This window comes from Mobula birostris, chromosome X (genome assembly GCF_030028105.1).
Source record: "Mobula birostris isolate sMobBir1 chromosome X, sMobBir1.hap1, whole genome shotgun sequence".
Taxonomy (NCBI): domain Eukaryota; kingdom Metazoa; phylum Chordata; class Chondrichthyes; order Myliobatiformes; family Myliobatidae; genus Mobula; species Mobula birostris.
The window spans coordinates 36283347-36305947 of NC_092402.1; the positions used below are offsets into that span (position 1 = coordinate 36283347).

Here is a 22601-nt window from a genome sequence, read left to right on the forward strand (position 1 = left end):
TATCGCTACTTAGTGGGAAGTTCTAATCATGCTACTTTGAGACTTGGGCCCACCATGCAATGACTCAAGATTACCAGTTCCAAAATTAGTGCCACATGTAATTGAAGCTACAGTAAAGACTGGTAATGCTGCAGGGGAAAGTGTCTTCATCCCTCAGATACCAATTAACTGATCTACCATTTCAATTCAGACAACTTTAATTTCCTGTCCAGTTATATGGATAGAATGGCTTCTTTTCATATAACTCCTGTCTCATATCTAGTCATTTCTGATAATATCTCTATCAAGTGAAAAGAAGGGTCAGCAACAAATGAAATGACCTTTTCTTTTGTCTGTTTGCCGTTGTCTTTTGTCTGTATTTCTTTTTCCACTCGTCCCAAATCCTTATAGCTTCATGTGTATTTCCTCGTTATAGTTACTTCACGGAAACCAAAGGAAGACGAAAATGATGGCCATATCTATGCCTTCGTGTCCCGTGCTGAAATGGAAAGTGACATCAAAGGCGGTCGGTATCTGGAACATGGCGAATATGAAGGAAACCTTTACGGAACAAAGATTGATTCCATTCATGAGGTTGTTGAAAGTGGAAAAATATGCATCCTGGATGCAAACCCACAGGTATGGGCAGAATCAAAACTGAGGCATAACATTGCTATTGCATACAATTTGAAATTCAAAATAAATGTGGAGAATTCTAGAGTATACACTTTTCCTGAGATACATATTAAACACTGCGATAAATATATTCCAATTGCTGTTGAAATCCATAAAACTCATGCACTGGATGATTATCACAGTACTGGAAAACTCTTTTGCAGCAATGAAGATCAAATTTAAATTTAGTGTCTTATAAATTATATGACCATAAGGCATAGGAAGAGAATCATGCCATTCGGCTCATCAAGGCTGCTCTATCATTCCATCATAGCTGATTTATTATCCATTCCAACCCCATTCTTGTGCCTTCTCCCGTTAACCTCTGACACCCTGAATAATAAAGAACCTATCAATATACTCAGTGACTGGGCCTCCACGGCCATCTGTGGCAATGAATTTCAGAAATTCACCACCCTCTGGTTAAAGAAATTTCTCCTCATCTCTGTTCTAAAGGGATGTCCTTTCTATTTTAAGGCTGAGCCCTCTGGTCCTAGACTCCCCCACTGTAGGAAACATCCTCTCCACATTCACCCTATTTAAGCCTTTCAGTATTTGATAGTTTTGGGGGTATTCTCATTGAAACCTACAAATTATAAATTTGGGTCTGTTCTCAGTCACTCCTCATTTGTGAAGTTCAGAAATATTTTGAAATTATGATTTTAGAATAAATTAATGGTTACTTACATATCAGTCAGCACAGCAAAGGATCAATAGGAGTAGTTGAAATGAAAGAGTTTTACTGTGCCAGTCAATGAATATTTCCGTACTCATATCAAAACAGCTATCCCACTATATTAGGTACATGAGCACTGATATTACATATTAGGGGTGTGTCTCATTTTCTATAAATGTATATTGCAAATAAATATGAAAGCTGTCATATCTTGCTGATGAAGTATATCTCAGTCATGTTCATACTTTCATCACACACCAGAATGGTGAAGCTTTCTTATCCAGAGAATATAGTGCTTGGTCTATCAAAATGAATCATGTAGACCTACAGACATAATTCAAACCTACAAAATGATTGCAGGAAACCATTTGGCCCCTCAAGCCAGCTGTACCATTTAATAAGATCATGGCCAGCCTGACTATAACATCAACTCTGCATTCCTATCTAATATTTCATTGATTTGCATACTAAATATCTAGCTATTTTGACTTAAAAATATTCTAATTTGTGCTTCAGGCATCTTTTGGGGAAGAGAATTTCAAAGCCTAGCAAGAGGGGGGTAAAACATGCAGTCTTAAATATGTGACTCCTTACTTTTAAACAGCAATCTCTAGTTTCTGATTCTCCCACAGAAGAAACATCCTCTCCTCATCCACCCGGCCAAGGTCCCTCAGGAGCTTTTATGTTTCAATTAACTCTTTTCTGAGCTGCAGTGAATGCAGATCTACACTGTCTAATCTTTTCCTCAAAGAACAGGCCATGCATTCTAGTAAACACATTGCCATATTTCCTTAAATAAGGAGACCAATACATATGGAGTTCTCTAGGTGCTGTCTCATTAATACCCTACATAAATAAAGCTCATATCTGTCCTACCTTTGCATTCAATTCCCGTGTAATAAACAATAACATTATTTTAGCTTTCAAAACAACTTGCTTTACAAGCCTTTTCATGAATCATTCACTAGAAAGCTCAAATACATCTCCAACTCAGAGTTCTACAATCCCTCATTTTGATAATATCGTTCTTCATATTTTTCCTACCAAAATTGTTATTAAAACCTTTTGCCACATCATACTCCATCAGACAGATCTTTTCTCATTCTCTTAACCGATCTGTGTCCTTTTGCATCCTCCTCATGTGCGATTCATAGTTTGCATTCCTACCTATCTTTATGCCATAAGAGATTTAACAACCAGATTTAGTAGCCTTCATCTAAGTCATTTATATAAGTTATAACAGGTTTAGGACCCATCACTGGTGCCTGTGACACAACACTTGTTACATGTTGCTACCCAGAGCAAGATCTTTTTGTACTGGGTTCACAGTCTGAATGGAAGACCAAGCCACAATCAGATGGAAGGAAGTCCAGGCAGGGGCGCAGGGGCGCAGGGGACAGTGTCTGGCTGTCAGTAGAAACTATCGATTTAAGGCTGCAGCCTTGGTCTAGGAGGTTGGTGGGATGACATATCAACAGAACCTGCTCTTCCTAGTCCTACAAGAATGCAATTTTCAGCACTTCCTCAGGCCTATCTGAATGTCTCAGCTTTTAGAAACCCCTTTAACTCCTCATTTATTTCTACACATTTATTAAGGCAGCCTTTACTTAGCTGGATCATGGCCTAGGTTAAGAGTCATAGAGTTATACAGCATAGAAATAAGCTTTTCAGCCCAACTCACCCATGTTGACCAAGATGTCTACCTGTGATATTCCTACTTGCTTGTGCTTGGCCCGTATCCTTTTAATCCTTCTCCATCTATACACCTGTCTGTTCTGTATTTAATATTTCAGTGGGATTTGAGTAATATTGTAAATATATTGTTTGATTAAGCATTCTTGTTTGTTTAAATAATTCATTATGGGTTATATGTATAAATGCATGAATTGCAAATGTCATCACGCTACAACCGTGATATGTGCATACCTCGCTTAAAGTAAACATGAATTTAGGCTCACATTTCAGAGTCCTTTGCCTTCCTTTGAATTAGTTTAATGTTTTGAAGTTACAAAACTTAACAGTGGTGAAGAGGTACTTTTAAAATGAACCTGAGACAACTACCAACCTGTTGAAGTGTGCAAGATGTTTGAACTAACGAGGTGCAGCAAGGAATGGCAAGTAAACAAAAACAGCCCAGCATATACAGACAGAAAAGGCAGAAAGTGGAAGAATTCATGGGTTCATAAGGAGTGTGTACCAGGTGATAATAATCATAAAAAACAGCAGAAATGGCTGGCTACAGCGGAAAGATTCACATATTTGATTCCACAAGAGATAACTGGCTTATGTATACTGAGCCTATTGAACAGTACTTTGAAGCAAATAAAATAGCCAATAAGAAACGAGTACCAGTTTTGCTGAGTGCATCAGATTTAAGGGTATACAGTTTCCTGAGCAGTTTTACTGCTCCAACCAAACCAGCAGAAATGAGCATTGCTGTTCTTGTGAAGGTATTGCAGGAACATTTATAACCAAAGCCATTGTTGATTGCGGAATGCATTAGGTTTCGTAAGCAGAATTGAAAGGAAGGGGAGTCCATTTCAGCATACGTGGCTAAGTTGTAGAGATTGTCTGAGCATTGTCAGTTCAGTAATGGTCTTAATGATGCACTGAGAGATCATTTAGTTTGTGGAATCTTACAAAAAAAAAGCATTCCAAAGTGGCTCCTATTTGAAGCATAACTCACCTTTAAAAGTGCATTGAAATCACTATTTCAATGGAAACCATAGACAGAGACACAGACGAGCTGCAGTCAGGAATGAAAATGAATCTGAACAAAATTGCAACATCTAAACAGATCATTTAAAAATTTACTAACCTGTGGATATCTGTATAGTAGTTATAATTATATAGTATACTGGTATATAGTTGAGATATATTCTCTATTGAGTTGGAGCTTATAGCTAAGCAGGGAGGAATGTTGTGTATTTAATATTTCAGTAGTATTCAAGTAATATTGTAAATATATTGTTTGATTAAGCATTCTTGTTCATTTAAATAATTCATTACATGTTATATGTATAAATATGTGAATTGCATGGGTCATCACACCACCATGTGATACGTACACACCTCGCTTAAAGTAAACAAAGTTACGCTGACATTTCGGACTCTCATGCCTGCCATTGAATTAGTTTAATGTTTTGAAGTTACAAAACATAACACTGTCCAAATGTCCACAACCCCTATCAGACTGTTCTTGGTGAAGGCTGGGAACAATCATCTTCTCTCTAGTCTCCTGCTATCTCTTCATTATTGACTAAAGAGTAGTCTACAGATAGACCCAAAGTGAATAGGAGTACCTTCTCCTCGTAACCAAAATGTTCAGCTGTCTCCCACCCCACCTCACTCGCCCATCAGCTTCTTCTGCCAAAGATCTCTAAATGTCCTCCAGATATTCCCTTGAAATATTCTCCTCCCTGCACATTCAACGAAACATTACAGCACTAGAGGCACTCAATTAATTGTGCCTGTGTCCTTTGTGGAACCATCTATTTAATTACAGTCCTTACTTTGTACACATGTCATTATAAAAATGGGACATCAAAGGCAAAGTACATTTTTCCTGAATTTTCCACTCAGTTTTATTCTAATTCAGATAGCACAACAAATTTGAAATCTGATTATCATGAAGATAATTGTTTGACAAACCTGAGACAGTCTGGAGTAGCATCCAGTGGCAACATTATTGTCCCCAAGTCAAGACCCATTATTCAGGGTCACACATCAAGTACAGTTTTGAGTGTCCCTTGCCTTGACTCACTCCCACTCACTCCCACTTACTGGCTGAATGAGTTAGGATGTTGTTTAAATCAAGGTCATGATACTGAGACAATCTTTAGTGTTCCAATCTTTTGCAGGCACTGAAGGTTCTGCGGACATCTGAATTCATGCCTTACGTGGTATTTATTGAAGCTCCAGACCTGGACACACTCCGAGCAATGCACAGGGCAGCTATTGATGTGGGAGTTACAACGAAACAATTAACTGTAAGTTGCATTTGTGTAAATCAATTTTATTTCCAGGCAATATCATCAAATCTCAGCTCAGTGAAAATATTTCAGTGTTTACTTAGCATGGTGTAAGTACATTTTAAAAGGTAATAATAAAAGAAAGAAATTTAATTAACTGTAAACCATTAAACATTTCATAGAAATATAAGTTAGAAATTTCCTCAGTAATTCCCTGCTGATGGTTGATTAAACACACCCTAAGCAGGTCCACTGACATGAACTTGTTCAGTGAAAATCTGATCAGTGAACACAAGGTGCTTAGATATTTAATTACAACAACATGTATGCCTGATAGAGCCCACCTACACAAACCTTTTTACGGCTGGTGAAGCCCCCACTTGCAGGCAAAGATAGAAAAGAGTTTAATGTTTGTGAATGTTCCTGACACTCAAAAACATTAAAATACAATCTAAAGCTATTATTGAGATTGAACATTTTATTTACCTTGTGCCCATGATATGAGACTATTGTTTGCAGTGTGGATGAAAGATGTCAGCTGCAAGAATGACTGCTTCCATGCAAGCTATCAGCCTGAAGCCCGGAAAAATGTTCCTGGGGGTTGGGTGGGAACACATAAAAAGCTGCTGGAAAATTTCTGTCTTAATTTAATGTGATTTCAGATATTAGGCATCAAAGCATCGTTACCTTGCTGGCCACACAATGCAATGAATGACTACACCTTTAACTTCACTTCCAAAGTTTGGATCCACTGACACATTTCTGTCTCATAGTCCTTTATAATGTGTCTGTTAATCTATCATATTATTTAACGCGGAATAATTAGTGAGGCAGAACATGCACATTCCGCCGAAAAGCAAATAATTCCCAATCTACTTTTATTTACTTTAAGGATGCAGATTTGAAGAAAACGGTGGAAGAGAGCTCCCGCATTCAGCGAGCATACAACCACTACTTCGATCACACCATTGTAAATGATAATCTTGACAAAGCCTTCCAAAAGCTTCAGGCATCCATGGAGAAACTCTGCACAGAGCCCCAGTGGGTACCAGTGAGCTGGGTCTACTAATGTTCTTCCAAAGGGTAGAGGAATATGTTTTACACAGAGTACCATTAACTTTGTAGGAAAAGTCCTTTAGAAGTAAAGAAGCATCATCTTGGATAATTCATAAGTGGGGCAACTAGTCATGCTTCCAACAAGTATATTGTGCCAATCTATAATGAATGATAAATAAAAATGTTTTGAAAGGAAAGGATGGGAATTCTCCCAGGCCATCTTTATGATTTTATTTTTTAAACAATATAGGAACTGGGCATAGTTTTTGGGCATTAATGTCCAGTATGCTGGTTTATGACAGATTCTGATAGATTAACAAGATTAAACAATACAGCTATTGTGCTCTTTGCAGCTTTTCACCAGAAAAATAAACAACAAATCAACACTGAGTCAAAAACAGAAAATGCTGTAAAGTCTCTTAACTCAACGATCTAAAAGTATTTCTCTCTCCACTGATTCTTCCTGATCCACTGAGATTTTCTAGCATTTTCAGATTTTATAAGCAATTGGCGTAGTACACATTAGGGAAAATAATCATGGGTGTGTGTTTTTAAAGTATTGATTTTCTTTAAACTTTTAATTTTTTATTTCATTTCAATGCCTTTAAATTACTCGAAAGTGGACAGGTGTCAGAATTTGAATTGGAAGTTTATCCAGAATCAAACCTGAAATCGTTGCCATTACTTTGGAAAGGATTCTTTAAAATCTGTCAAAATTTGGTTCATTTGTATACTTACGTGAGATAGTTGAATGCTGTGGTCATGGTCTTCTGGCAATGACAACATACAAAATTTACTCTTAAGAAATACTGTATGTGATTACGGTATTATTCCTTAATACAGTTGTCAAAATTTAAGTTCTCTGTTCAAAAAGACAAACAACTAACCATGCATACTGTATAGTGAAGGAGGTACTTTGAGTGTTTAAAGTACTCATGCTAATACTGGATAGCAGTTTTATCCCAGACTTTCCTACACTTGTGATTCCTACAAATCTTTAATCAAATTGGACAGAACTATATTACTTTGGCTGAGCACTGGGAATTTGTTTTCTATAACTCTTATTCTCAAGGACTTTTTTCATTCAGACTTAATCTAATAATTACTAATTATATTATCTGTGGGAGACTATCCCTTTTTAATGGTTCACTGGACTTTATAACTAAAAAAAAGTATTTGGACCTATCTTGTTTACCGTTGTTAAGTTCTCTGCTCTAATTATGATAAACAGAGTTTAGATTTCTTTTAAATTAATATAATTTGGATATAAGTCATTCAGTGTGGTTATGCCTGTAACAAAATAACCAATTTTCTATCCCCATTATGAATTTACAGTTTCAGAACAGTAATGATGTGTATTCACATCCTTAAAATGTAAGCTAAAATTGGACTGAGTTCAACAACAGTTCATAAACATATTATAAAGGTTAACTAGAAGGTTATTGTGGGCTGCAAACATAATCCAGGTCATCAAGGTCAAAGTCTTGACATTAATTGCTTCTTCCATTTATTTCTTAATAAAATATAATTAATATGAAATTAGGACAAAAAATGAATCAAAACCACCTAGGGCAAAATATTCCAAATCTGAAATCAAATGATAAAGTTTTGGAAATACTCAGCAATCAAGGATCATTTGTGATAGGAGAGACAACATTAATGTTTCAAGATTTAGATAAAACGTTGTTGACTTGAAAGGCTAAAGGCTGATTTATACTTGTGCGTCAAATGTACGCCGTAGGTACGGCATAGCGGTGTACCCTATGCTGTATTCTACGCCGAACCCTACGCTGTAGGGTTCGCACCTCTCCCAAAATGTAACTGCACGATGCGGCGTCGCAGATGGTAACAACTGTGATTGGTCTGCTTGGTAGCATCACATTTCCTCCTACGCTGCAATAGCTTGCCATTGGGCGACTGAGGGGCAGGGAAGGAACTCTGGCTGCAATGCTTTCCATAAAGCTTTACAGACCTCCGAAATTATGGAGGACCCTGTGCTTGATGCCAGTTTGTAGCCAGCTGCTACAGCCTGTTGACTTCCACCTGAAGCTAAAACTGGAATGGTGATTGCCAGTCTCTGAGTATACTGTGTGTACAGTGATGCGAAATAAATGGTTGGAGACGATGAACCAAATCGTCAAATCTACCTGCTGACATCCGAAAATATTTGAAATGCATTTCCTCGTCCATGTCTCTCAGTGGCCAGACAAGCACAAAAAATTCACCCTCCTTCAGTTTCAGTGGCCATCGTTTGAAGTTTGAGTTTCTTCATGTTGAGTTTCAACATGAAGAAACTCAGCACAGTGGCATATAAACCCCACCACCAACTAGCATTTTGGCGGTGAATTGTAGAGTGACGCAGACACACCAACGCACAAGTATAAGTGCTCACAACGGCAAAGCCCACTTGCATAGGCTACGGAGTAAGCTAGTACGCACAAGTATAAATCAGCCTTAATGCTGTGCATCTCTCTTCACAGATGCTGCCTGATTTGCTAACTGTTCCTATCATTTCTGTATTTATTTCAAAATGCCTTTTTTATTGGTGAATGTTTATTTGTTCAAATATTCCATCTGTTATTTTAATAAAGGACATTTCCATTGAGCTCTTAGTACAGGTAGAATACTTCTAGGGCTTTGTTTAATTTGCTTATAAATATACTTGAGATGTTCATCAATGTAAACACTTTAGATTATTTGCATTATTCTCCTTTGCCTCTTTTTGCACCATGCAAGTAAAGCCATAATCAATTAGCAGGTAACAGAATCCACTGAGTTGTCAACTTGCTGAAAAAAGCAATGCTAATACAAATCTATTCTTGGTCACTATTCTCACATGTCATACGTGATACATTCCTGTTCTGAATAGTGGTGATATCAGAAGTGGTATATAATGGGCATTGCACTTAGTATCATGCATACAGCATGCAATAATGGATACACTTCTACCCTAATGTTTTTTTTCTTAATAGAATGGTGGTATTAGTATCACCCAATTACCCCTGAATAGAGTAGCTTCCTGCCATTTAGAAGTGCATCTACCAGTTAATCATCTTGGTGAATCTAGGGTCGTGTCAAAGCCAGACCTGATAAATTTCCTTCCTTCCCTTAAAACTCTATCTAAAACCCTTAGTGAATGAGGTAGAGTTTTATGAAAATCCACCAGTTCAATGATTAACTTCACTGATGGTAATTTTTGTTTGTAGATTTAGTTTAAGTGTTCAAATTTAAGTAATCAAGTTGCTCTACTGGGATTGGAATCACTTCAGCAGGCCAGGTCTCTAGATACTGTGCTATTGGTTATTGTGCCCCATATTAATGCAACAGTACATCCGAGATCCTTTTCATACTTGCTGTATCTACTATAATTATTAAAAAATAGCATTTCACCTTGTGGACCTGAAGTTAAACTTTGATAGATGATGAATCACAAAAGGTATTGCTCATAATTAAAGACCTGAATATCCTTTTAAACTGTTTTTGATGTATTTCTGATACTAGCCTATTGTAAAAAGATGTTGCTTCCTGTGATTTCAGATCAGGCCCATCTCTATAGCTGATCAGTAACATAATGAAGATCATTTTTTAAATAAATCCCGAGAGGGTGCTTTTAAAATGTTGTTTTTTTATTGTATTTTTAACTTTGTAACAGATTTAAAGAATATATATGTAACAAGAATTTATCAAAGGAAAAAATATAGACTCAGTATGAATTTCATTTGAAAAATATAGGAGAGATGGTATACAATTGCTGGAAGTGTACAATTACAGTAGATTGCATTTTGCCAACACAAAATACATATACTCAAGTATGTATATAAAAAATGATATTTTTGTTGATACTTTATACAACTGTGTATTTCATGTGAAGCCTGATCACAACCGATAAATAGAATTGTAGAAATTTGTGACCATTTTCCAGCAGAAACTTGTGCTTCAGTGGTTTTACTTTGAGGTCAGAAGACACAGAGGAAGGCATTGTGGAAAATTGTTTCCATTCATTCTTGAAGAGGTGTTTTTGGAGTAGGCGACTGACTTGGTTGGAGAACAAAGGATTTTTTAAATTAAATTACTTACTTATCATCCTACATTCCAAACTCATTACTTAGTCAGAAATGGGAGCATAGTTTTCTTTTTAAGAAAAGGTGATGTCTTATAATCTTATTTCTGTGTCTTCTCAAAAATAATTAGGGAAATATATATTTTAAGACCTTATCTTATTAAATCTGGTCATTATAGATTTGGCATCCATATAATAAGGAAAATAGTTTCTTTGATTATTATTTTGAAGGAGAATTGTTGATGTACTTATCAACCCATTAATGTTCCTCTGATTGAAGCGATGTTCCTAGATCTTGGTCCACTCTCTTTTTGGTGGCATCTTTCTAAGCTGTCTTGTTTTTGGTATCTGTGGTTCATGCTTTTAAATCACCAACGACAGTGATTCTCTGGAGTTCTTCCTCAAAATTTCAATGCTCCATCTTCACCTTTATAATCAGTTTTTATAATCACCTCTGTGCTTGGACTTTGTATAAGTCTATTACTTTCTGTATCCAAACATTAATTTCTTTACTCATCAAAGAACTTTACTCAATATTAACTTATATGATTAGGATATAAAGGGAATTTCATTCATAAATTTTCTATCATTGTGCAATTATTTTGAAGCATTTTAAATGCATGATCATACATATTCATACATGCCTGTGTCAAGTTGCCAAAAATATCCATGTGCTTGGGGATCAAGCATGTAACCACCAATTCTTAGCCCACTGAGCAATTTGAAACTCCTTATGTTTACAACGCCCTATAACCATGATGTGCTTCAATTAGAAAAGTGGTATAATCATTTTATAGATGATTACCATTTATCAGTAGCAGGTATTTCCCTTTAGGATGTCAGATTTCTCATTACTCTTAGCAATATCTTGAAGCTTAATCCTCTCGTCGCTGTTTGAATCAGTTAAATTCCATTATACATCTAAGTTGTATTTTGAATTACAATAAACAATTCTAGTATATGGCACCCTGTAAGAACCACACATGGATATTTCCTCTGTCCATAAGGCACTCTATTCTCCTTTCCTTTGGTTAATAATAATCATTTTTGACATAGGTTTATTTTTTAAAGTTTGGAATCAAAGCCATGCTGCTCCATTTACCAAATTGTTCAGGAACACGTGTTCAGGAGAAGACCATGTAACAAAACAAGGCTGTCCAGCCATTTAGTGTGGTCAAGCTTGAAGCAGTTTTGAGGTCAATGAACACAATGAGCTTAAGGTGTTTTAGGTTTTTCCGGCTTTTTGCTGGAATTTCTGAAGAATTTTGGTGATGCCTTTCAAATAAGACCAAAAAAATCTCAGATCATTTCACGTCTTAATAACTAACTTTGCAAGTATGTTGCCACATAAAGGAGGCCTTTGTGTCTTTTGTACAAACTGGAGCATCAAACAACAGATGAGCTTCACTTCTCAATGATCAATATATTGACTTATGGTAATTTCTATGAATACCAATAAATTGAAGAAACAGGCCATAAAAATCAAAAACATGCTTCAGATGCTGGATATCTGAAGTAAAAACAGAAAATGTCAGAAACATTCAGCAGCTTGGACAGCACCTGTCATAAGAGAAACAAACTCAAATTTTCAAGTTGAAAAACTGCATATCAGAACTGGGAACAAGAGATAACAAAGGGAATTTGAGGTTTCAGAGAGGACCATAAGACATAGGAGCAGAATTAAGCCACTCGGCCCATCGAGTCTGTTCTGCCATTCCGTCATGGCTGATTTATTGTCCCTATTAACCCCATTCTTCTGTCTTCTTCCTGTAATATTTGATGCCCTGACTAACCAGGAATCTATCAACCTCTGCCATAAATACACCCAGTGACTTAGCCTCCACAGCTGTCCATGGCAGTGAATTCCACAGATTCACCACCCTCTGGCTAAAAATCTTCCTCCTCATCTCCATTCTAAATGGATGTCCTTCTATTCTGAGGCTGTGCCCTCTGATCCTACACTCAGCCACTATAGAACCCATCCTCTCCACATGCACTCTGTCTCGGTCTTTCAACATTCAATAGATTCAATACCTCCTTATTCTTCTAAACTCTAGTGAGTACAGGCCCAGAACCATCAAACACTCCTCGTATGTTAACCCTTTCATTCCCAGAATCATTCTCCTGAACCTTCTTTGGACCTTCTACAATGTCAGCACATATTTTCATAGATAAGAGGCCTAAAACTGCTCACAATACTCCAAGTTCAGTCTGTCCAATGCCTTATAAAGCCTCAGCATTACATCCTTACTCTTACATTCTAGTTCACTCCAAATGAATGCTAACATTGCATTCACCTTCCTTACCATGGACTCAACCAGCAAGGTCCTTTTGCACCTCTAATTTTTGAATTTTCTGCCCATTTAGAAAATAATCTATGCCTTTATTCTTTCTACTAAAGTGCATGACCATACACTTGGTTACACTATATTCCATCTGCCACTCCTTTGCCCATTCTGCCAATCTGCCCAATTCCTTCTGCAGGCTCCCTGCTTCCTCAACACTACCTGCCTTTCCACCTATCTTTGTATCATCTGCAAACTTCCTCATCCGAATCATTGACATATAATGTGAAAAGAGCAATAGGAAGAAGGTGGTGGGAAGGATGGACAGAACAAGGAGAATATCTGTTAAAGAGGAAGACTAGGTGATATGGGTTAATGGGGTAGTTGGAGGGTGATTACGCTTCAGTAGATAGTCTATGAACTGATTCTGTAAAAGGAAAAATGCTCCCCTTTGTAGTTGTTGTATGGTGCTATTTTTCCATTGGCTTTGCCTTACCAAAGATTTAACTAATGATACTGAACAGGGTTAAATTGAAGTGTAATAGATACAGATTGGTCTATGCAATGTTTTCAGCACCAAGAGATCACACTGTCAAAAAAAAACGATGGTCAAGGGTAATTTCAGAATTATTTGATGGTTAACTGTTAATTTTCTAACCTAGTGTCAGTATTCTCTGCAGCTCACCATACTGAATTTTTGGTGAGTCATCAGAATGGAAATTCATCCTAAATATGTAACCTAATCAAAGTTGCAGCAAAAGTTGATGGGGTAGTTATGAAGTCATATGGTGTGTTGGCTTTCATTAGTCAGAAGTGAGTTCAAGAACTGCTTTATAAAACGCTAGTTAGTCCAAACCTGGAGTTTTCTGTTGAGTTCTGGCCACCTCATTATCAGAAGAATATGGAAGCGTTAGAGAGCGTGCAGAAGAGATTTACCAGTATGCTGTCTGGATTAGGGAACATATCTTATAAGGATAGATTCAGTGAGCTAGGTTTTTCTCTTTGGAGTGAAGGAGGATGAAAGTTGACTTGATAGAGGTGTACAAGAGACAGGCTAATGCAAGAGAGTGTAACTTTAAGGTGTAGTGAGGAAAGTATATGGTGAAAGTCAGAGGTAGGATTTTTACACAAAGAGTGGTAGGTACATAGAATGTGTTGTCGGGTGGTGGTAGAGGCAGATACATTAGGGACATTTAAGAGACTCTTAGATAGGCAAATGGATGAAACAAAAATGGAGTTTATGTGGAATGGAAAGGTTAGATTGATCTTGGAGAAGATTAAGGGGTTGGCACATTATCTTGGGCCAAAGAGCCTGTACTGTGCTATACTGCTCTATTTACAATGTTCTAATCACAGCTGAAATTTGTGCCACTTCAGATCATTTAACAAAACACTTAGTTTTTTTATGAGTATGCTTAAGAGGTTGCAGATAAATATGTGCTGTGTTTGTATCACAGTCAAAGTAGGTCATGAATGTCCCAGTTTGACCCCTGACCGGATCCCTGATTCTTCTGTACTTTCTCTTCAAATCAAGTGTACTGTACTCAAGGCAGAAATCCATAACACCGTAAGACATAGGAGCAGAATTAGACCATTTGACCCATTTAGTCTGCTTTGCTATTTCATCATGGCTGATTTATTATCCCTTTCAACCCCATTCTCCTGCTTTCTCCTCATAAACTTTGATGAGAAAGGCCTTTACTAATCAAGAACCTATCAACCTCAACTTTAAATATACACAATGATTTGACTTCCACAGCTGTATATAGCAATGAATTCCACAGATTCACCACCCTCTGGCAAAATATATTTCTCTTTATCTCTGTCCTAAAGGAATGTTCTTCTATTCTGACGCTGTGCCTTCCGGTCCTTGACTAGCCCACATCCACTTCATTCGGCCTTTCAATATTCGATAAGCTTCACCCATCCATTTTACTTAATCAGAACTAAGCATTCACATATCCATATTGCTATGCATTTTATTTAAATACGGTGTGCATGCATTTATTGAATCAAAATAAGAGTGCATTCACTAAATCAAAATAGCATTGCATTTCACTTCATTAAATTATCTGTACATTTCACTTGATCAAATTGTCTATACATATGCCTATTTTCCTAAATTAAATATATAGTTATTTTTGCTAAGAGAAATGCATAGATTCGGTAAAGGTCAAATTAACTGATGATTGACTTTATCAAAAAGTTTGTGGATTCCACTTCATCCAAAATGCACAGATTTCAAAGTTCCAAGTAAATTTATTCATCACCATGTACCTGAGATTCATTTTCTTGCAGACGCTCACAGTAGAACAAAGAAATACAATAGAATGAGTGAAAAATGACACACAAAAATGGACAAGCAACCAATGTGCAAAAAAAGACAAATTATGTAAATACAAAATAAAAACAAATAATAAATAAAGAAAGAAAGCTGAGGACATGAGTTGTAGAGCCCTTGAAAGTGAGTCCATAGTTTGAGTTCAGTAATCAGTTCACTGTTGAGGTGAGTGAGGTTATTGATGCTGGTTCAGGAGCCTAATAGTTGAAAAGTAATAACTGTTCCTGAAGCTGGTGTTGTGGGACCTAAGGCTCCTGTACCTGTTTCTACTTCACTTATCAAAATGTACATGTAGTACCATTGATTAAAGTATCTTAACATCTCATTAATGAAATTATACAATGCATTTAACTTGGACTTCGAGTAAAACTAAAGCTAATGAAATGAAAAATGAGTTGTCTTAGTCAAATTCTGGAGGCTAGTAGACCTACTGTTGAAAATAAGCTTCCAAGCCAGATATTCTAAAATTTTGAAGAATATAATTAATTTAATCTTTAGACTAGAATGTTGTTGTACATTATGAAAAATATTCCTGATAGCTGCACCCCACACATAACTGCTCTATCAAGATGTTATTTAGAGCTATGAGAGAGAAAAATTAGGTATATACAGTATAAGTAGTATGTGAGACACAGCAAATTGTATGTATTATACACATGTAAGTACACATGACAAATAAATGCACTACCTTACTCACTGAAGGAGGTGCACATAGAAGGGTGTTGTTACTTAGCTGCTGTTTTCATGTTGCAAATTATCATTGCTGATTGACATTTCAGAGTGTTTGATGTGTGACATTCTTACACATTCCCAAAAGACGAGTACAACTATAGACAGTAAGACCATAAGACACAGGAGCAGGATTAAGCTTCTCAGCCCATCGAGTCTGCTCTGCCATTCCATCAGGGCTGATTTATTGTCCCTCCTAACCCTGCCTTCTCCCCATTACTTTTGACACCCTTACTAACCAAGAACTCATAAACCTCTGTTTTAAATATACTGAATGATTTGGCTTCCACAGTCATCTGTAGCAATGGATTCACCACACTCTGGCTAAAAAATTCCTTCTCATCTCTGTTCTAAATGGACATTCCTGTATCCTGAGGCTGTTCCTTCTGGTCCTATATACACCTGTTACAAGAAACATCCTCTCCATATCCACTCTGTTTAGGCCTTTCAATTGATAGGTTTCAATGAGATACCTCCTTATTCTTCTAAACTCCAGTGAGTACAGGCCAAGAGCCTTCAAACGCTCCTCATACATTAAACCTTTCATTCCCAGAATCATTCTTGTGACCTTCCTCTGTACCTTCTCCAATGCCAGCACATCTTTTCTTAGATAAGAGGTCCAAAATTGCTCACAATACTTGGAAGTGCAGTCTGACCAATGCCTTTTAAAGCCTCAGCATCACATCCTTGCTCTTATATTCTAATCCTCTTGAAATGAATGATAACATTGCATTTGCCTTCCTTACCATTGATTCAACCTGCAAGTTAACCTTTAGAGATTCCTCCCAAGTCCCTTTGCACTTCTGATTTTTGCATTTTCTCCCTATTTAAAAAATAGCCTGCACTTTTATTCGGTCTACCAAACTGGATGACCATACACTTCCCTACATTATATTCCATCTGCCACTTCTTTGCCCATTCTCCCAGTCGAAGTCCTGCAGACTCCCTTCTTCCTTAACAATATCTGCCCCTCTACCTACCTTGGTATCATCAATTCCATCATCCAAAACATTGATATAAACATGAAATGAAGCAGTCCCTGCGCAACACCCGTTGTTACCAGCAGCCAACCAGAATCGGTCTCCTTTAATCCAACTCTTTGCCTTCTGTCAGCCAGCCTATTTCCTATCCTTGCTAGTATCTTTCCTGTAGATACCATGGCTCTTATCTTGTTAAGCAGCCTCATATATGGCACCTTATTAAAGGCCTTTTGAAAATCCGCTGACTCTCCTTTGTTATTTCCTCAAAGAATTCCAACAGATTTGTCAGGCAGGGTTTTCCCTTAAGGAGACCATGCTGACCTTGGCCTGTTTTATCATGTGCCTCCAAGTATCCCAAAACCATATCTTTAACAATTGACTCCAACATTTTCCCATCCACTGAGGTCAGATTAATTGGCATATAAATTCCTTTCTTCTGCCTCCCTCCCTTCTTAAATAGTGGAGTGACATTTGCAATTTTCCACTCCTCTGGAACCATTCCAGAATCTAGTGATTCTTGAAAGATCACTACTAATGCCTCCACAATCTTTTCAGCTACCTCTTTCAGAAACCTGGGATGTAAACCATCTGTTCCAGGTGACTTATCTACCTTCAGACCTTTCAGCTTCCCACACACTTTCTTCTTAATAATAATAACTACACCCACTTCTGCCCCCAGACACTTGAATTTCTGGCATACTGCTAAGCATCTGCCACAGTGAAGACTAGCGCAAAATACTTAATAAGTTCGTAAATCTAATACATCACAAGCCAGCAGATATGTCTATACAAAATTTTTGGAATCTACAGTTCTAAGGCATTAAATTTGTTAATAGTTATCTCAGAACAAAAGCATTATATTTTCTCCTGTTTATTGGATTTGTGATTTCTTTGTATCATACACATGCAATGACTAATCACGTAATTTTTGCTACAAGTAATATAAATATCTAAGGAAACCACCAATTACTTGGCTTTTTTTAATTTAGGTATACATACACATAACATACACTTCTCCACTTTAGTGTAGGGTTTTACAATAATTTTAGCAATCAAAATTATAATCAAGCAGTGTATTTTGGATTATACATTTTCATCTTTTAAAGATGCAGCAATTGTATATTACCTTTCATCCTTCTTTAATACTTCTTGCCTTCTCTATATGCTGAACTTTCTGTATGATGTACACACTGAAATTATTTGTATTCTGGTCTAGGTTTTACCTATATAAAAGAGGCAAGTCAAAATATTTTTCTTAGTAACACATAATATGTAATGGGCTAATTATGCAGGTGAATATTAGTGAATGCTTACTTGAAACTGTGGTTCATTTTTGTATCCATGTCTCAAAAATTGTGAGCAGAATTTTTGTTAGTAGCTTTTTCTAAATTAAAGAAAGGTGTTCAAATTGGTCAAACCTTCACATTATATAAATGATAACATTGTGTGTGTTATATACTTTATTGATGGTAAATTATATGACTTGCTGTGCTCGCTAAGCAATAGTATGTACTTTTACAAAAACAGAAGGAAAATTCATGTTGTCCATAAAGTTACTGTTGTGATTTACCTGTAATCATTTTTTAAATGTTTAGATTATCTATCGAATGATCACTGTTTAAACTGCAATATACTGTTATTACGCAATACTTCTCTGATATTTCCAGGTGTATTCCAGGAGTTAAAACTAGAGTTAATTGGTTTATTATTGAAGTCTGCAGTCTCACTGTTATTATTTACTGAAATATTTGTGTATATCTAATTTCAAATAATTAAATACAAATGATCAACAATACGTATTAAGTTTCTTAGTCTGCAGTATGAACAAACTGCTTCATTTGGGGATTTGTGAAAGAAACAGCAGAATAACAACTGTTTTCTGATAGATTGGTTATTTCACTACTGAATGTGTTTCCTTCTTTGAAAAACATAGAAAATGCTAGAAGCACTTGGCAGGTCATGTGCCATCAGTGCTAGATTCTATTGCTCCAAATCCAATTCCAGTTTCCATTGCTCCAATTCTGGTTCCAGTTCCCATTGGCTCCAGCTCCAGTTCCAGTTCTCATTGGCTCCAGCTCCAGTTCTACTTCTCATTGGTCCAGCTCCGGTTCCAGTTCTCATTGGATCCAGCTCCAGTTCTGTTTCTCATTGGTCCAGCTCTGGTTCCATTTCCTATTGCTCCAGGTCATTTTGAGGACCCTGTTGCTCTGGATCCCATTGGTCAAAATCAAAGTCAAGTTTATTGTCATATGCACAGGTGAAATGAAAAACCTACTTGCAGCAGCATCATGCGCACATGACCCATATAAGTGGCATTCACAAGAAAAAACGTTCAGTACAAATTAAACACAATATTTGCAATAAAAACACAATTAGAACAGAAAAATCAATTTTTCTTCAAAGTGATCATAATGTCACTAAACTCTGACGTTGTGCTAATTGGTTCAAGAACCAAATAGTTGAAGAGAAGTTGTTGTTCTTGAATCTGGTTGTGTGGGACTTTAGAGTACCTCCTACCCGGTGGCAGGTGCAAGAAGATGGTATTGCCCAAATGAAGGGAATCCTTGATGACGTATGTTGCCGTCTTGAGTCCAATTTCTGTCCCAGTTCCCATTGCCCCAGCTCCCATTAGTTCACCTCCAAGTCCCAGTTCTGGTTTGCATTTGTCCAGCTGCAGGTTCCATGGCAATCTCTACATCCATTTCTGGGCCCTGTTGCTCCAGGTTTAGTCCAAGGTCTCATTGCTCCAGGTCCAGTTCTGGGTCCATTGGTCCAGGTCCCATTGGCCCCCAGCACCTGGTCCATTTCCGGGTCCTTTAGTCCAGGCCCAATTTGAGGTGCCATTAATTCAGCTCCAGGTCCAGTTCCAGCTCCCAACAGCTCTGGTCCACTGCTAGGTCCTATGGTACAGCTGCTGCGTCACACCTCAACTGGCCTGGGTTTGCTGTCTGTCTGTGTGTTCTCACATCCTTCCAGTCACCTTGTGTGTTTCAATCAGCTTCTCTTGCTGCCCCCACATCTCCAATATGTGTTGGCTAATTGGCTGCTGTAAGTTACAACTCAGTGGAGATAATAGACTAAAAAGACCAAAGGGAAATTCATGACCATGTGAACGAACAAGTTGAGGGTTACAGGAATGAAATGAATTGACAGGATTTCTCTAATGGAAGCTGGCATGTAGACAGTGGTTCAAGTGGTCCCCTTCTGTCATAGTGAGTAAATGTGAGCCTATTGTCATGGATCTGGTGCTAAGTCTCATTACCATAGACCCGTGCTTTTATAAGATCATAGAAAATGTGAGACATAGCAATAGGCCATTCACATCCATCATTATTGTGACAGTCAAAAAAGTACTAGGCTCCCTACCCCAGCACTTAGTCTAAAGTCCTGTTGGTCACAGCTTTTTGATCGCATCTTGAAGTAATTTTTTGTAATGTGACAGTTTCTATCTCCACCTTCCTTGCAGGCAGTGAATCCTATCTCCTATCATTCTTTCACTCTATCAGTCCTCAGAAGCTAGTAGGTAAACTGTCCTCGTTGGGTCTCAATACCTCCCACTGTGGCTGGATCTTGGTCTTCTTGATGGAGAGTCCTCTGACAGTCCGTGTTGCCAGCAATATCTCTAGCTCCATCACCCTGAGCACTGGTGCCCCCCAGGGCTGTATGCTCAGCCCGTTGCTGTTCACGCTGCTGATGCACGACTGCACTGCTAGATCCAGCTATAACCAGGTCAATAAGTTCGCTGATAACACAACAGTAGTTGGTCTCATCAGCAACAATGATGAGTCAGCATAAAGAAAGGAGTTAGTGAAGCTTGTGGACTGTGGCAAAGACAGCAACTTGAGTCTCAATGTGGACAAGACTAAAAAGATGATTGCGGACTTCAAGAAGGTGCAGGCTGACCACTCCCAGTGGCTCCCCTGTGGAGAGAGTCAACAGCACCAGGTTTCTTAGAGGGCACATAGAGGGACATCCATTTAGAACAGAGATGAGGGAGAATTTCTTCAGCCAGATGGTACTGAATCTGTGGAATTCATGGCTACAGATGGCTGTGGAGGCCAAGTCATTGGGTATATTTAAAGCAGAGGTTGATAAGTTCTTGATTAGTAAGGTGTCAATGGTTACGGGAGAAGGCAGGAGAACAGGGTTGAGACGGATAATAAATCAGCTATGATGGAATGGCAGAGCAGACTCAATGGGCCAAATGGCCTAATTCTGCTCCTATGTCTTATGGTATTATGGTCACATCATGGATGATCTCACCTGGTCCCTCAACACCACCTCTTTAGTCAAAAATTTACAGCAGTGCCTCCACTTCCTCGGGAGACTGAGACGAGTGATGCTCCCTACCCCCATTCTAACCACATTCTACTGGAGCACCATCAAGAATGTTCTGACCAGCTGTATCACCATCTGGTATGGGAATTGCAACTATCTGACTGAAAGATTTTGCAACAGATTGTGAGGACTGCTGAGAGAATGACCAGGGTCTCACTCAGCCCATCCAGAAGTGCTGTGTTTACAAAGCCCTCAAGGACAATTCCCATCCGTCCCATAATCTCTTTAACCTCTCACCATCAGGCAGAAGATACCACAGTATACGAACAAGGATTGTCAGGTGGGTAACAATTTCCTCCCCCAAGCTGTGAGGTATTTGAACACCCTGCTACCACCCAGTACACATTATTTATGACAGTGCCAGTAGCATCACACTGCTGTATTTTTAACTACATGTAGTATATGCACTTTATATCAACTTGTATATCAGCAGAATATATTTACTCTCCATTAATATTATGGTGTTAATATTATTTTATGTACTGTATGTGATATATGGACTGAATTTTGAAACTTAGTCCCAGAGGAATATTGTTTCATTTAGCTGTATACAAATGTAGGGTGAATGCCAATAAACTTGAACTTGAACTTGAACTTGAACTTGCACTTGACAAGTCATCCAGTACAATCAGCTACAGTGTTAAAGCCCCTATATCAAGTTCTCCAGAAGGACCAATGCTGGGTATGGTTGGGAATGGAGCAGAATGCATTTCAACAAGTATAACCTGATCTCAGTTCTTCGCTTGTGTTGGTGCATTATGATCCAGGAAACCTTCACCCAGTCGCCACTTTATTAGGTACATTCTGAGTGTTTATTCATGGTCTTCAGCTGCTGTGGCCTATCCACTTCAAGGTTTGACGTGTTGTGTGTTCAGAGATGCTCTTCTGCACACCACCTGTTGTAACATGTGGTTATTTGAGTTACTGTCACCTTCCTGTCAGTTTGAACCAGTCTGGCCATTCTCCTCTTGTGTGCAACACACACAAAATGCTGGAGGAACTCAGTAGGCCAGGTAGCATCTATGGAAAAGAGTACAGTTGACATTTCGTGCCAAGATCCTTCATCAGGACTGGAGAAAAAAGATGAGGTCTCCCAAATGACGTTGGGTCTCACTGATGTACAGTAGATAACTCTGACAGACTCACAGTGATCCCTGTGGAAAGCAGAAAGTGCAGGGGAGGGATCATTCTCTACGCAACTCTCTTGTCCCCCCATCCCTCCCCACTGATCTCCCTCCCGGCACTTTTCCTTGCAAGCGGAACAAATGCAACACCTGCCCCTACACCTCCTCCCTCACTACCATGCAGGGCCCCAAACAGTCCTTCCTGGTGAGGCGACACTTCACCTGTGAGTTTGTTGGAGTCATCTGCTGTGTTTGGCACTCCCGGTGTGGCCTCCTGTATGTCGATGATGTAGATTAGGAGACCGCTTTGTCTAGCACCTATGCTCTGTCCGCCAGAAAAAGTGGGATCTCCCAGTGGCTGCCCATTTTAATTCCACTTCCCATTTG

The 22601-nt window shown here is 38.1% G+C and overlaps 1 protein-coding gene across 5 annotated transcripts in view; it reads left to right on the forward strand.

Annotated features, from left to right (window-relative positions):
- Positions 1 to 18471, forward strand: part of LOC140191366 (MAGUK p55 subfamily member 2-like) — a 585916-nt gene extending 567445 nt beyond the window's left edge. For all 5 annotated transcript variants that reach the window (XM_072248711.1, XM_072248713.1, XM_072248710.1 and 2 more), the window contains 3 exons: positions 416 to 618; positions 5191 to 5319; positions 6194 to 18471. In XM_072248711.1, the coding sequence (XP_072104812.1) occupies positions 416 to 618; positions 5191 to 5319; positions 6194 to 6370 (509 nt within the window). In that variant the 3' untranslated portion in view covers positions 6371 to 18471. The remainder of the gene's footprint in view (positions 1 to 415; positions 619 to 5190; positions 5320 to 6193) is intronic.
- The last annotated feature ends 4130 nt before the right edge of the window (positions 18472 to 22601 follow it).